We start from the raw sequence: 13,995 nt of genomic DNA, 5'->3' as shown, positions 1-13,995 counted from the left end.
AGCGCCCCCTGGGGCGGGGGCGGGGAACTGCGGGTGTGCGCTGGGGGACACCGGGGGGGCTGGGGGTACTGGGGGGACTGAGGAGACTGGGGGGGCTGAGGAGACTGGGGGATACCGGGCTGTGCACTGGGGGATACCGGGCTGTGCACTGGGGGCACTGGCGCGTCGCACTGGGGGCACTGCGGCCACCGGGTCCTGTACTGGGAGCACTGGGGCTGCGCTCCCTGGCGATGCACTGGGGGCACTGGGGGGCACTGGGGGCACTGGGGGCACTGGGGGGCACTGGGGGCACTGGGGGCACTGGGGGCACTGGGGGCACTGGGATCCGGACATTACGCTGGGGGCACTGGAGGGCACTGGGGGCACTGGGGGTCCGGACATTGCGCTGGGGGCACTGGGGGGCACTGGGGGCACTGGGGGCACTGGGGGTCCGGACATTGCGCTGGGGGCACTGGGCTCAGCGCTGGGAGCTCTGGGGCGCCGCGCTGGGGAGCGCTGGAGGCTTTGTACTGGGAGCGCCGGGCAGCGGAACCGGGGACGGTCGGGGGCTCCGGTGGGACCGGAGCGGGCCCGGGAACGGGGGAGCGGGGGCAGCAGGTCCCGGGGGACGCCAGGCCGGGGGCACCTGGCGGGGCGGCCCCGGCGGGGCGGGGGGGCCGGACGCCGTTACTTAAGGGCCGCGGCGGGGCCGGGCCGGGCAGAGCGGGCGGCGGCGGGGACCGGTCCGGTCCGGTCCGGTCCGCTGCGCCCCGGTGCCGGTTCCCCGTCCCGGTGCCGTCCCGGTGCCGTCCCGGTGCCGTCCCGGTGCCGTCCCGGTGCCGCCATGCGGGCGGGCTCTTGGCTGCTGCCGTTGCTGCTGGCGGCGGCGGCGGCTCCGGTCGCCGGTGGCGGCGGCGGCGCGGGGGGCGCGAGGCCGGGCCCGGTGACGGCGGCGCCGCGCGGCCCCGGGGAGCCGTGCGGCGTTTACACCCCGGGCTGCGCGCGCGGGCTCCGCTGCATCCCCCGGCGCGGGGAGCGCGCCCCGCTGCGCGCGCTGCTCCGCGGCACCGGGCTCTGCCGGCCCCTCCGCGCCCGCCCCGCGGCCACCGGAGCCCCCGCGGGTGAGAACCGGGCGGGGGGAGAAACCCCGGGGGATGGAGCGGGGCGGGGGGGCGGCCCGGGGAGCCCTGGAGCAGCGGGGGCGGCCCGGGGAGCTGTCCGGGACGGGGGTGGCGGCACCGGGGAGAGGGTCCCGGAGGCGCCGGGGTGGCCGGGACACGCCCGTAGTACCGGGGGAGCTGTCCGGGGGCACCGGGGCGCTCCCGGGCACCGGGACGGGAACTGGGGCACCGGGAGAGCCCCGTAGCAGCGGGGTCGGTCCGGGGGACGTGTCGGGGACAGGGGTGGGGGCGCCGGGGGGGCCTGAGCCCCCGCGGAGGGACCCCCGGTATCCCAGGGTCATCCCGGGGTGCGGGACAGAGCCGGGGGGGGCGAATCCCGGGGGGAACCGCCGCGTCCGTGGGGCTGCTTGGGAGGCGGGAGATGAGAAACAAGGGGGGGACGCCATGTCCTGAGGGGGGGCGGGGGGACCCCCATATCCTGCGGGGAGGAATGAAAAGGGGGGGGGCGCCCTCAGATCCCGGGGGGGACACGGGGGCAGGCGGGACTGGGGAGGCACGCGCTCTGCATTGACCCCCCCCTTCCCCATGTCCCCCCAGGGGACAGCCCGCAGGAGGGGGCCCCCCCCACGGCGCCCCCCCGGCCCCCCCCGCCTGACGGGCAGGACGAGCTGGAGACGGTGGGTACGGGGGGGAGGGCGGGTTGAGGGTGTCACCGATGTTGGGAGGGGTGTCACCGGCACCGGGGGTGTCGCCGGCACGGGGGCCGGGCTGTGACCCCCGCGGCCCCCAGGCCCCGTGCCGCGGGCACTTGGCCGCCGCGCTGCAGGAGCTGCGGGCCGGGCTGTACCGCTCGGCCGCCGACATCTTCCTGCCCAACTGCGACACGCGCGGCTTCTACCGCCCCAAGCAGGTACGGGGTGCGGGTGCGGGTGCGGGGCACGGCCGGGACACCCCCCCCCCCAGCCCCCGCGTCCCCGGCAGAGCAGCCCTGGGGCGGCAGGAGCTGCGGCGCCTCCGCTGCCCCGCGCGGTGGTTTTGGGGGTGGAGCACCCTGGGTCCCTCCCGCGCCTCAGCTGCCCTGGCCGGGCAGAGCCCCGGGGGTCCGGCCCCCTCACCCCGGTTCTCCCCCCGCAGTGCCGGGCCTCGCAGGGGCCGAAGCGCGGGCAGTGCTGGTGCGTGGACCGCCGGGGGCACCCGCTGGCGGGCACCGAGGGGCACGGGGGGGCCGCCCGCTGCCCCCCCGCCTGAGGGGAGCCCCAAGTACCGCGTCTGGTGGGCAACGGGGCTCCCGCTGCCTCTGCCCCGGAAACTGCCCTCAGACCCCCCCAAGTGCCGCCGGGACCCCAAAACTGCCCCCAAGTGCCCCCCAGAGCGGCCCCCGCACCCCGAACCTGCCCCAGGCCACGCCCCACTTCCAGGCCACGCCTCCATTCATCCAAAGCCACGCCCATCCGCCTCAAAGCCACGCCTCAATCTGCTACAACCACGCCCCACCCATAAGCCACGCCCCCACACGAGACCAAACCACGCCCCGCCTCAAGACACGCCCCGAGCAGAAACCGCGCCTCCACCTGCGGTCTAGCCACACCCACTTGTTCTAAGCCACGCCCCCGTTTCCCGGGAAACGCGGGGACTTCCTGGCGGGAAGCGGCGCGCGGCGCGGGAGCGGAGCGGTGGGGACACGCGGGGACGCGGGGGGATCCACCCCACGGGGGGACCAGGGGCTCCGCCCCCGCGGTGGGGCGGGGGACGTGGGGGGGACCCGGCCCCGGGGCAGTTTGGGGGGCACTGGGGACGCCAGAGAGACCCCCGGGTCTGGGAGTGAACCCGCCCCGGGGGGGGCAGGGCTGACGGAGCCCCGGGCGGTTTGGGGACCCCAGGACTGATGAAGCCCCAGCGCGGTTTGGGGGGGTGGTCCGGGACTGATGGAGCCCCGGGGCGGTTCTGGGGGGTCCGGGACTGATGGAGCCCCGGGGCGGTTCTGGGGGGTCTGGGACTGATGGAGCCCCGGGGCGGTTTGGGTGCCGGGGCGGTGCGGGGTCGCCAGGGCAGTGCGGGGTCGCCAGGGCGGTGCGAGGTCGCCGGGGCAGTTTGGGTGCCGGGGCGGTTTGGGTGCCGGGGCAGTTTGGGTGCCGGGGCAGTTTGGGTGCCGGGGCGGTTTGGGTGCCGGGGCGGTGCGGGGTCGCCGGGGCGGTTTGGGTGCCAGGGCGGCTGTTGCGCCCGGGGCCGTTCGGGCGCCCACACGCTGTGCCCGCAGGGCCATGGCGCGGGGGGAGCGGGAGCTGCTGCTGTCGCTGCAGCGGGACCTGAGCGAGGAGCAGTTCCAGAGCCTCAAGTTCCTGCTGGAGGAGCAGCTGCCGCGGGGGGAGCTGCTCCCGGCCTCGCGCCCCGAGCTGTGCCGCCTGCTGCTGCAGCGCTTCCCGGGCCGGGCGCTGGACGTGCTCGCCGACCTGCTGCCCCGGATCTCCCGCCACGACCTCGTCCGGCGCCACGGGCTGCGCGGCGCCGAGCAGGAGCCGCTGGGAGAGAAGGGGCACGTGGGGGGTCGCCCCGATTCGCCGCCGACCGCAGCGCCCCCAGCCACGTCACCCCCGGCCGTGTCACCCCCGGCCGTGTCACCCCCAGCCACGTCACCCCCAGCCGTGTCGCCGCCGGCCGCGCGTCCGCGGCGCCTGACGGAGCGGGAGTTGATGCAGGTGGCGCAGAAGCTGGGCGGGGAGTGGCAGGAGGTGGGCATCGCGTGCCTGGGCCTGGACAGCAGCCGCCTGGACCAGATCCGGGAGGAGCACCCGCGCAGCGCGGTGCTGCAGAGCTTCGCCATGCTGCTGGACTGGCAGCGCCGCGAGAAGGCGGCGGCCACGGCCCCGCGGCTCCGCGCGCACCTGGCCCCCGCGCGCCTGGCCCCCGAGGTCTTCGACCTCCTGCAGAGCTTCGAGGGCGACTGAGGGGGCGCCCCCCGCGCAGCGCGGGCGGACGGGGAACAGTAAACGCCTTTTATTCCAGTGTGGCCGCACCGAGTCCACCTGCTGTCACCGCGGCTCTGGGGGGGCTCTCACCATAGGCCTGGGGGGGCTCTCACCGCGGCTCTGGGCGGGGGAGCTCACCCGTGGGCCTGGGGGGTGGTGGTTGCCCCCCGGCTCTCACAGGTCCCGTCCCAGCCTCTCGATCTCGTCCAGGAAGAAGTCGAGGTCGGCCGCGGTGACGGCCGGGCTGGTGACGATCTGCCGGAAGAAGTTGACCCTGGCGCCGTGGGGCTGGTAACTCACCATCATGGAGCCCTTCTTCATCATCCGCTCCTTGATGGCGGGGGCCACCTGGGGGGCGAGCGCCGTCACCGGGGGGGCTGGGGGTGATCTGGGGAGCAGCCGGTCCCCCCGCTCACCTTCCCCAGCCTCGGCCAGTAATCGGGGGCGCCCTCCTGGCCCCGCAGGCTGGGGGGCACGAACCAGAAGCAGAGGTTGATGAACTCGGGCTGCGGGAGGGGGAGGAAAAGATCACAGAGCCCCCGGCACCCAGACCCGGGGGGGCCACCCCTGTGCCCCCACCCCCACGTCAGGGCCAGGACTTGAACCCGTAGCTTTCTGCTGCAGGGGCACTGCGCCGCCCCCCGGCATTGTTTTGGGGCAGCGCGGTTCTGCTCCCCGGGGCGCGGTGGTGCCGGGGGGGGGGTAAGGGGGGGACACACAAACCCCCCGCGTTTGCGGTTGTTGAGCCCGGCCGCACCTCTGACACCAGCTGGAACCCGTCCCTGCGCCGCACCTGCTCGGCCAGGTACCTGGGGGGGCGGGGGGTGAGTGTGAGGGCGGGGCGGGGGGCGGGGCGGGGGGCGGGGCAGGGGGCGGGGGGGCACGGCGCTTACCGCGTGCAGGCGAAGGCGCGCTCGACGCGCCGCGCCAGCCCCCGCGTGCCGGCGGCTTTCCAGAGCAGCCAGAGCTTGAGGCAGTCCACGCGCCGGCCGCACTGCGGGCTCTTGTCCCCGGTGTCGTAGGCGACGTCGTAGAACTTGTCGGTCTGGAACAGGTACGTGGCGCCGGCGCCGTGGCAGCGCTGCAGGAGCCCCTGCAGGACGCGGTGTCACCAAAGCGGAGCGGGGGGGCGGGGGGGGCGGGGGCGCGGCGGGGGCTGCGGGTCGTACGGAGCCGTCGCGGAGCAGGAACGCCGAGCACTGCAGCCCCACCGTCAGCATCTTGTGCGGGTTCCAGGCCACCGAGTCGGCCCTGCGGGACAGGGACGTTTGCGGGGACCCGGAGCGGGCGGCGGCGCGTCCAGCGGGGCTGCGGGGTCACTCGCCTCTCGATGCCGGCCAGGAGGTGCCGGTGCCGGCCCGAGAGCAGCGCGCTGCCGCCCCAGGCGGCCTGCGGGGACACGGCTGAGCGAGCGCGGGGAGCGGGCGCGCGCCCCCCCGGCCCCCCGGCCCCCGCGCTCACGTCCACGTGCAGCCAGAGGCCGTGGCGCTGGCAGACGTCGGCGATGGCGCCCACGGGGTCGAAGGCGCCCAGGACGGTGGTGCCGCAGGTGGCGCAGACGAAGAAAGGCTGAGCGCCCTGCGGACGGGACAGCGGCGGGGGGGCCGCGGGGGGGGCGTTGAGATGGGCCGGAGGACAACAGGATGGGCCGGGGACATTGGGACGGGCTGGGGGACATTGGGATGGGCCGGAGAGCCCCAGGCAGCTCCGCCCAGGACTCCGCGTCCCTCACCTCGGCTTTCGCCCTCTCGATCTCCTTCTCCAGCTCCTCCGGGATCATCTTCCCCCTGAGGGACAGAGACTGAGGAGCCATGGCAGTGGGACAGCGCGGGGACAGGGTGGGGACAGCGCAGGGCAGTACGGGGACAGCACAGGGACAGCACAGGGACAGCGCGGGGCAGTACGGGGACAGCACAGGGACAGCACAGGGGCAGCGCGGGGACAGCGCGGGGACAGGGTGGGGATAGTGCAGGGAGAGAGCGGGGACAGCGTGGGGCAGTGTGGGCACAGCGCAGGGACGCAGCGCCGGCTCAGCCCGTGACCCACCTGTCGTCAGTGCCGACCAGGCGCACGTTGTCCGTGCCGATGCCCAGGAACGCGGCTCCTTTCAGCACCGAGTAGTGGCTCTGGGGGGACGGGGCTCAGACCGGGGTGTCACCCTGCCCCCCCTAGCCCCCCCCCTGTACCCCCCCCCCCCCCCGGCGCAGACCTCGCGGGACGCGAACAGGACCAGGCGCGGCAGGGCCCAGTTGCCGCTGCGGCGGCTGTGCGGGAAGCGGTGGAAGCGAGCCACGTTCATGGCGTACATGTTGGACATGGAGCCTCCTGCCGGGACAGCGACGGGGACAGGGACGGGGACAGTGCGGAGGGTGACGAGCCACCGCGGGGGCCGGGGCCGGGGCCAAGGTACCTGGGGCGAAGATGCCGTCCCCGCCGCTCCAGCCCACCAGCTCGCGCAGCTTGGCCAGCACCACGTCCTCCATGAGCACGAACGCCGGGGCGATCTCGTACGTGTACCTGCGGGGACACGGCGCGTGGGGCTCCGGCTGCTCGCGGGCGCCCGCCCCGCGCCCCCCGCCCCCCACCCCGCGTCCCCCGCCCCGCGCCCCCCGCCCCGTGCCGCACTGGCTGGTGTTGAGCGCCTCGGTGAGCAGCCGCCCCGCCAGCGCGTGGTGGTCCAGGCCCGAGAAGAGCTGGTTGAAGAACCGCGGGTGACCTGGGGGGACACGGGGGCGGCGTCAGGGACGGGGGACGGGGGACCCCGGGGCCCCGGCTGCGCGGGGACAAGTGTCACCTGTGGGGTGGGGCCACCCTGGGCGTGGGACGGGGACACGAGTGGGACGTGCTGCACCTGTGACCCCGTGATGGCGCCTGGGCGGGACGGGGGGGCTCAACTGGGGCCAACTGAGCTGAACCAGGATCAATTAGGGCCAAACGGGAGCAGCTGGGACTGAACTGGGATCAAGTCGGGGCTGAGCCAGGACCAGCCCAGCAGCACTGGGCTGCACTGGGACCAACTGGGCTGAACTGGGACCAACTGGGCTGAACTGGGACCAGTGGGCAGAACTGGGACCAGTTGGGCTGCACTGGGACCAACTGGGCTGCACTGGGACCGGCCGGGCCGCACCGGCTGCACCGGCGCTCACCGGTTTTGACGCTGTAGCGCACGAGGTCCCGGCAGCGCCGCAGCAGCCGCGGCGCCGGCTCCCCCTGCTCCTGCAGCTCCAGGTCCAGCAGCGCCCGCAGCTCCGCCGGCTCCTTCCACTCGCACACCTGGGGGACAGCGCGGTCGGTCCCCGGTCCCCGCGCCCCCCCCAGGCCCCCCCGCGCCCCCCGCGGCCCCACCTTGCGCGTCACGTCGGTGCCGCCGCGCACGGCGTCCTCCAGCAGCACCCGCACGGCCGCCCGCAGGAACTCCTCCCCGGCCGCCGCGTCCACGCCGGGACGCGCCAGCTCCTCGCGCTCCGCGGCCGCTCCGGGCGCGGTGCCCTCGGCCATGGGGGGGACACTGGGCACTGTCCCCTCGGCCATGGGGGGCACAGTGGGCGCTGTCCCCTCGGCCATGGGGGGGACACCAGGTGCCGTCCCCTCCGCCATGGGGGGGACAATGGGCGCCGTCCCCTCGGCCATGGGGGGGACAGTGGGCACCGTCCCCTCGGCCATGAGGGGCACAGCGGGCACTGTCCCCTCGGCCATGGGGGGGACAATGGGCACTGTCCCCTCGGCCATGGGGGGCACAGCGGGCGCCGTCCCCTCCGCCATGGGGGGCACAGCGGGCACTGTCCCCTCGGCCATGGGGGGCACAGCGGGCGCTGTCCCCTCCGCCGTGGGCCCGCGGTGCCGCCCGTGTCCCTCCCGCCGGGCGGATCCTCCGCGGGGCCACGTGGCGGGACCGGGACAAAGTGCGAAGAGCAGAGGGGCAGAGGAGCAGCTGCGCGGGGCCGGGGGGGCAGCGCCGGGGGGGCCAAGGGGCTGCGGGGGGAACACCCGGGAGCTGCGGGGGCGGGGTCAGCACAGGCCCGTGTCCCGGGGGTGTCCCCAGTGTCCCCATTGACCCCTCAGGGTGAGGGTGTCCCCATTGTTCCCCCGGGGGGGTGTCCCCAATGTCCCCGGGGGGTGTCCCCATTGACCCCCCGTGGGGTGTCCCCCGCGTCCCCTCAGGGTGGGTGTGTCCCCCGGGGGGTGTCCCCCGTGTCCCCCCCCGCCCCGCGCACAGCTCGGGCCGGCTCTGCCCCAGACCCCCGTGCGCCCGCGGCCCCGGGGACAACGCGGCGTGGGGAGCGGAACCGAACCCACGGGACACAGCGCGACGGGGACACAGCGCGACGGGGACACAGCGCGACGGGGACAGCCCGGGGGCGATGGCGGCGGACGCGCCCCCCGCGGCACGGACGTACGGGCAGCTCTGCGGGGCGGCGCGGCCGGGCGGGGCCCGGGCTCAGGTTTAGGCTCAGGTTCAGGCCCGTGTTCAGGCTCGGGCTCAGGTTTAGGCCCAGGCCCCGGCTCAGGCCGCGCCGCCCGCCCCCGGTTGCCCCGGCAACCGCCCGGCTCCAAGATGGCGGCGGCGCGCGCATGCGCGGCACGTCCACACATCCCGCCCTCCCCCCGCCGGAAGTGCTGGCCGTGGCGGGCGGAGGGGGGGCGGGTATTTCCGGTTCCGGGTCGGCGGCGGCGGCCGAGGAAGGGGGGGCGGCGGCGCCGTTGGCACCGCGGGCGGCGCGGAGCGGCGCGCGGAGGGGCCGCGGCAGGTGCGGGGCGCGCGGGGCGCGGGGGGGCCGGAGCGGGGGGGCCGGGCCGGGGCGGGGGGGCCGGGCTGCGGGGCCGCGCGCCTCACCGGGCCCGGCCGCGCGCGCCGCCGCCGCGGCCCCGCCCACACCGGGAGGGGGAACCGGGGAACGGGGGCAGAGCGCGGGGCGCACGCGCGGGGCCCCCCCCACACACTCCGGGAGGGGCCTCCGTGTCCCCGCCGTGACCCCCCCGCGCTGCCCCCCCCGCACCAGGCCCCCCCCGGCACTTTGTTCCCCCGGATCACGGTTTGTTCCCCACCCCCCCCGGTTGTGACCCCGCCCGCGACACCCTAGTGCCCCCCCCGCCCCCCCCTTAACCCCCAGTCCCGTCACCCCCCCAAAATTGGGCCCCCTGCCCCCAAACTGTGCCCCCCCCGCCCCCCCCCGCCCCGCCCCCCCACCCCCACTGTCCCGGGGGCTCAGCTGGGACAGGGACCCCTGACCCGCCCCCCCCCACATTGCCCCTGGGGGCTCAGCTGGGACAGCCCCCCCGATCCGCCCCGCCCCCCCCTGTCCCGGGGGCTCGGGGGGCGCTCGGGGCCCGGGTGCAGCAGGGCCCCCCGTGACCGCCCCCCCGTCCCCGCAGGCGAAGAGCAGCAGCAGCGTGTGTCCCGGGGGGGGCCGGGGGGGGCGCGGGATGTCCCCCCCCCTCTGACAGCGTCCCAGGCCCGCTGCCGCCCCCCCCCCGCGGCTGCAGGACCGGACATGGCGGCCAAGTGGCGGGTACTGGGCGAACCCGGCAAAATCCGAACCGCGGGCAGGCGCGGGCCCCGGGCCTAACGGCCCCCCCCGAACCGCCCCGCCCTCCATAGCACACCCCCAACCGTCCCCCTGTCCAAACCCCCTGTCGAGGACAGACAGACAGACAGCCCCAAGATGGCTCAGGTAATGAGCCCCACCCCCCCCCCGCACCCCCAGTGCCACCGCCCGGGGTGGGGGGCGCGGGGGGCGGGGATCAGTAAATTCGCCCCCTCCCCCCCCGCCCCCCGCTCCAGGACTCTCCCGTAGACCAGGGGGGGTGGGAGGGGGGCGGGTTGGGGCCCCCCTGCCCCCCGCTGCGGGGGCGGGGGGGGCTGGAGCGCTGTGTCCCCCCCAGGCGAGCCTGCTGGCCTGCGAGGGGCTCTCGGGGGTCTGCCTGGTGCCCACCCCCGCCAGCAAGAAGATGATGCCCAAGGCCGGAGCCAAAGGGGACGCGCGGGACCGGGGGGGCCCCGAGCTGCTGGTACGGGGGAGCGGCGCTGGGAGCGGGCGGCAGGGGGCGGGGCCGCGGGGGGCGGGGGCTCCTGCCCCCTCGTCCCCCCTCGTTCTCCCTTCACCTCGCTGGTTCCCCCCGCTCCGGCTTTTCCCCCCTCGCTGGCGTTTCCTGGCGCTTTCTGCTCCTTTTCTGCACTTTTTCCCTTTTAATTCCCTTTTCCCCCTTTCATTAACTTCCCTCTTTACTTTCCCCCCCCCGATAATTTAACCCCCCAATAATTTAACCCCCCCGACGCCCCTTGTGCCCCCAGAGCCTGCGCCAGGACCCCGACAAGCCCCGCGGCGCCCGCAAGGACGACGACCCCCCCGAGGCGCCGCAGCCCAAGAAAGCCATTAAAAAGGCAGGTGGGGGGGCCCCAGCGCCGGGGGGGGACACACAGGGTGGGGGGTGTCACTGTCCCCACTGACCCCCTCTGTCCCAGCACCAAGGGACCCCCCACCCCCCACCAGGAGCATTTCGGGCACAGGTTGGGGTTCTGGGGATGGGGGGGACGCGTTTTGCGCCCCCGTCGCCGCCGGGGGGTCACTGATTGCCCCCCCAGGTGGTGGTGATCAAGCAGAACGGCTCGTTCCAGCTGGGGAGCCCCAAAAACTTCGTGTGCGACCATTGCTGCGGCGCCTTCCGCAGCAGCTACCACCTCAAGCGCCACATCCTCATCCACACCGGTAACGCCGCGTTACCCCGTAACGAGCGCTAATTAACTCCCCCCCGCCCGGTATTAATTACCTGCACCCCCCAGGCGAGAAGCCCTTCGAGTGCAACGTGTGCGACATGCGCTTCATCCAGAAATACCACCTGGAGCGGCACAAGCGCGTCCACAGCGGCGAGAAGCCGTACCAGTGCGAGCGCTGCCTGCAGGTACCGCGCGGGGGGGCCGCGGGGGGGCGCCCCCCGGGAGCCCCCCTGACCGCCCGCCCCCCCGCAGAGCTTCTCGCGGACCGACCGGCTGCTGCGGCACAAGCGCATGTGCCAGGGCTGCCAGACCAAGAGCCCCGACGCGCAGCTGCTGCTCTAGGAGCCCGGCCCCCCCGCGGCTGCTGCTCCAGGAGCCCGGCCCCCCCGCGGCCCGGGGGCCCCCCGCCCCTCCTCTTCCTCGCCCCCCCCGGGCTGCGACCGGACGCACGGCCGCGGCGCTGTAAATAACCCGGAGCTGGAGCGTCCCCCCGCGGAGCTGCCTGCAGACTGACTGCCCCCGCGCCCCCCCGGGCGCTTCATTGACCCCCCCCACCCCCCCGCTCTCAGGAAAGGCTTAAAGCCCTAAGCTGGGCTTAAAGCAGAGCTAAGCCGGGCCTAAAGCTGAGCGCACACGGGACACTGGCAGCCCCGCCGGCTCCGTGCGGGCGCTCGGCTCGGGGGGGGCACCGGAGGAACTGTTTCTACTCCCCCCCCCCGCCTGTTTTTTTGAGGAAAAAAGTAGAGAAACTAGGAAACAGCAGCGTTTGGGGCAGTGGCGCCTCCCCCGGGCGCCTCCACCTCCCCCCCAGGCGCTTCACGGCTTGGGGGGCTGTTTTACTCTGTTCTGTGTGTCGTGGGGCGGGGCCCCGCTCGCTGCCCCCCCGGCCCTGGGGGGGCCGTGACGTGCAGGGGGGGCGAGCACCCCCCAGAAAGCCGCGATATTGGGGGGAAACCGTCGGCTCAACCGGCTCTGGAGCCTCCGCCCCTCGGGGGGGTCACACGTTCTGGGGACAGTCCTGTGCCCCCCCAAGCACAGACCGTTCCCACGCTGGGGGGGCAAAGGGCCCCCCGGGTCCTCACTTGGGGGCCTCGTTTCTCTTGGTGCCACCGCCAGGAGCTCCGGGGGTGACACTGGGGGGTTGTGACATCTCCCATGTCTTGGGGACACCCCCCCCCCCCCCCTCATCCTAAAAAATGTGGGTTTGATGCTGTGAGAAGAGCTTCAGCTCTGACCCCCCCGCCGAGCTCCGTCCCTCTGGATGTGGGGGGGCCAGGACGGGTTTTAGGGGGGGACACAAAAACCCGGGGGGGTGGCCAAAAACGATGGGGGGGGTGACACCGTCTGCACCCACAAAAGTGCAGCAGCTGCATTGGGACCCCCCGGGCCCCCCAAACCAGGGAGGGGACACAGGGACCCCCAGCCCCCGGGCGGGCGGCGCAGGGGACACCCCCTCCTCCCAGCTTCTTTCTTGGGCTATTTTGGTTGCTTTTGGGGTTTAATACACTTATTTTGCTACAGGGGAGGGGGGTGGGGCCGGGGCGTGGCCTCGAGTGGGCGGGGTCGGGGTGTGGCCAGCGGGGGGCGGGGCCCGGGTGGGCGGGGTCGGGCGTGGTTGGGGGCGGGGCCGGGGGGGGCTGGCCCGGTGTGGTTTTCGCGCCCCCCGCAGCCTCTCGGGTTTATTTAAATAAAACTCGTCGGGGTTTTTCTACCTCGGGCTCCGCAGCTTCACTGGGGGGGCGGGGGCGGCCCCCCCGCGGCCACGCGCGGCGTGACGCTGCCACGCGCTGGGGACGCGGCTCCTTTATTGGGGGTTTCCAGCACAAGAACGGGGGGTGGGCTGGACCGGGACCAGGTGAAGCTGGACCGGGACCAACTGGGTGAACTGGAGCCAACCGGGGCTGAACCGGAACCAGGTGAGGCCGGGCTGGGACCTGCTGGCTGAACCGGGACGGGTGTCCCCAGTGTCCCCTCAGTCGGGACAGTACCCGGGGTTGGCCGTGGTGCTGGTGGCACTTCTGAAGAGCGGGTTGTTCTGCGGGGACACGGCGGGTCACAGCCCGGCCGGGGGTCACAGCCATTTGGGGGTCCCCGCCCGGGGTCCCGGGACCGTCACCTGCTCCCGCCGGGACTCGCGCCGGCCCCGCAGCTCCAGCGCCGCCCGCGCCAGCGCCAGCGCCACCAGCCCCAGCGCCACCGGCGCGGCCACCAGCGCGGCCACCAGCGCCGGCGACAGCGCCGCGGCCCCTGCGGAGAGACCGGGGCTGGAGCAGCGGGAACCCCCGGGGGACACGGGACCCCCCCAGCCACCCGCGGGGACACGGGACCCCCCCACAGGGACCCATGGAATCCCGAGAGCCCCCCGCATGGCCACTCATGGGGACCCATGGGTGCAAGGACCCCCCACCCACCGGGTTTTGGGGACCCGAGACCCCCCCCGGCCACCCATGGGGACCCGGGACCCCCCCACAGGGTCCCTTGGGGTGCACGGCCCCCCCGCAGGGGTCCCTGGGGGCACACGGGTGTCCCCCCACTCACCCTCCTCAGCCCAGACCAGCAGAGTCACGTCCCGCTCCTCGTCCCACTCGTGCCCCCGGGGCGCCCCCTCGATGAGGAAGACGAGCACGCGCCCGTCCGGCGTCTCCTGGCGGCACCAGCCCCGGGGGCCCGGGGGGGGCGCGGGGCCGCCGCGCGCGGTGACGCGGGGACAGGCCCGGCTGCAGTTCCCGCGCAGCGGCCCCCGCCCGAAGGCGCCGCAGTCGGCGCAGTCCCTGGGACCCGCGCGCGGTCCGTCAGCCCTGCGGGCTCTGCGGGCTCTGCGGGCCCTGCGGGCTCTGCGGGCTCTGCGGGCTCTGCGGGCTCTGCGGGCCCTGCGGGCTCTGCGGGCTCTGCGGGCTCTGCGGGCCCTGCGCCCCCGGGCCCGCCGCTCACCGGCCACCGCGTCCCCACGGCTGTGTCCCCGGAACTGGCCCACCCCTGTCCCACCCCACCCCTGTCCCCACCCGTTCCCCACCCTGTCCCTGTCCCCACCCCACCCCTGTCCCCACCCGTTCCCCACCCTGTCCCTGTCCCACCCCACCCCTGTCCCACCCCACCCCTGTCCCCACCCTGTCCCTGTCCCCACCCCACCCCTGTCCCCACCCGGTCCCCACCCTGTCACCACCCTGTCACCACTCGGGCCCCACCCGATCCCCACCCAATCCTCACCCGGTCC

At 75.2% G+C, this 13,995-nt stretch overlaps 3 protein-coding genes across 10 annotated transcripts; 2 read left to right on the top strand and 1 right to left on the bottom strand.

Moving 5' to 3' along the window:
- Positions 1-823: 823 nt before the first annotated feature.
- Positions 824-4,045, top strand: LOC308050520 (uncharacterized protein; the record flags this gene model as incomplete). The annotated part of the gene is made up of 5 exons (XM_080360664.1): positions 824-1,100; positions 1,698-1,777; positions 1,891-2,010; positions 2,235-2,272; positions 3,358-4,045. 5 exons carry the CDS (start codon positions 824-826, stop codon positions 4,043-4,045), a joined length of 1,203 nt encoding a protein of 400 aa, XP_080216790.1.
- Positions 4,046-4,110: 65 nt separating this feature from the next.
- On the bottom strand, positions 4,111-7,909 carry CSAD (cysteine sulfinic acid decarboxylase). 5 transcript variants are annotated; one of them, XM_080360643.1, is made up of 14 exons: positions 7,412-7,909; positions 7,213-7,339; positions 6,692-6,782; positions 6,477-6,583; positions 6,276-6,391; positions 6,113-6,192; positions 5,799-5,853; positions 5,528-5,644; positions 5,391-5,455; positions 5,236-5,317; positions 4,960-5,159; positions 4,824-4,875; positions 4,483-4,572; positions 4,111-4,414 (listed from the first exon to the last, which is right to left on the bottom strand). In XM_080360643.1, exons 1-14 carry the CDS (start codon positions 7,859-7,861, stop codon positions 4,241-4,243), a joined length of 1,806 nt encoding a protein of 601 aa, XP_080216769.1. In that variant the 5' UTR covers positions 7,862-7,909; the 3' UTR covers positions 4,111-4,240. The 5 variants fall into 5 exon arrangements, with proteins under 5 accessions (XP_080216769.1, XP_080216767.1, XP_080216770.1 ...); XM_080360641.1 differs by having other exon boundaries at positions 5,391-5,644; XM_080360644.1 differs by lacking the exon at positions 4,483-4,572 and having other exon boundaries at positions 5,391-5,644.
- A 773-nt stretch (positions 7,910-8,682) lies between these two features.
- On the top strand, positions 8,683-11,538 carry ZNF740 (zinc finger protein 740). 4 transcript variants are annotated; one of them, XM_080360674.1, is made up of 7 exons: positions 8,683-8,814; positions 9,440-9,738; positions 9,950-10,075; positions 10,359-10,448; positions 10,650-10,773; positions 10,848-10,962; positions 11,034-11,538. In XM_080360674.1, the coding sequence occupies exons 2-7, from the start codon at positions 9,730-9,732 to the stop codon at positions 11,245-11,247; spliced, it is 678 nt and encodes a 225-aa protein (XP_080216800.1). In that variant the 5' UTR covers positions 8,683-8,814; positions 9,440-9,729; the 3' UTR covers positions 11,248-11,538. The 4 variants fall into 4 exon arrangements, with proteins under 4 accessions (XP_080216800.1, XP_080216799.1, XP_080216801.1 ...); XM_080360673.1 differs by having other exon boundaries at positions 8,689-8,814; positions 9,440-9,576; XM_080360675.1 differs by having other exon boundaries at positions 8,689-8,814; positions 9,440-9,576; positions 10,848-10,966.
- The last annotated feature ends 2,457 nt before the right edge of the window (positions 11,539-13,995 follow it).

Source organism: Nesoenas mayeri (assembly GCF_963082525.1).
Source record: "Nesoenas mayeri genome assembly, chromosome: 28".
NCBI classification, from domain to species: domain Eukaryota; kingdom Metazoa; phylum Chordata; class Aves; order Columbiformes; family Columbidae; genus Nesoenas; species Nesoenas mayeri.
The sequence above is the reverse complement of the archived record's forward strand: the minus strand, read 5'-3'. Positions and strand labels throughout refer to the sequence as shown.

Excerpts from the sequence above, each read along its gene's own strand:
- CSAD (XM_080360641.1), bottom strand. The coding sequence starts at position 7,861 with ATGGCCGAGGGGACAGTGCCCGCTGTGCCCCCCATGGCGGAGGGGACG. Across the intron at positions 6,584-6,691 it reads GAGGCGCTCAACACCAGCCA|GTACACGTACGAGATCGCCC; the intron begins GTGCGGCACGGG and ends GTGTCCCCGCAG. Across the intron at positions 5,318-5,390 it reads CTCCTGGCCGGCATCGAGAG|GGCCGACTCGGTGGCCTGGA; the intron begins GCGAGTGACCCC and ends CCTGTCCCGCAG.
- ZNF740 (XM_080360673.1), top strand. Across the intron at positions 10,774-10,847 it reads CCACATCCTCATCCACACCG|GCGAGAAGCCCTTCGAGTGC; the intron begins GTAACGCCGCGT and ends TGCACCCCCCAG. Across the intron at positions 10,963-11,033 it reads TACCAGTGCGAGCGCTGCCT|AGCTTCTCGCGGACCGACCG; the intron begins GCAGGTACCGCG and ends GCCCCCCCGCAG.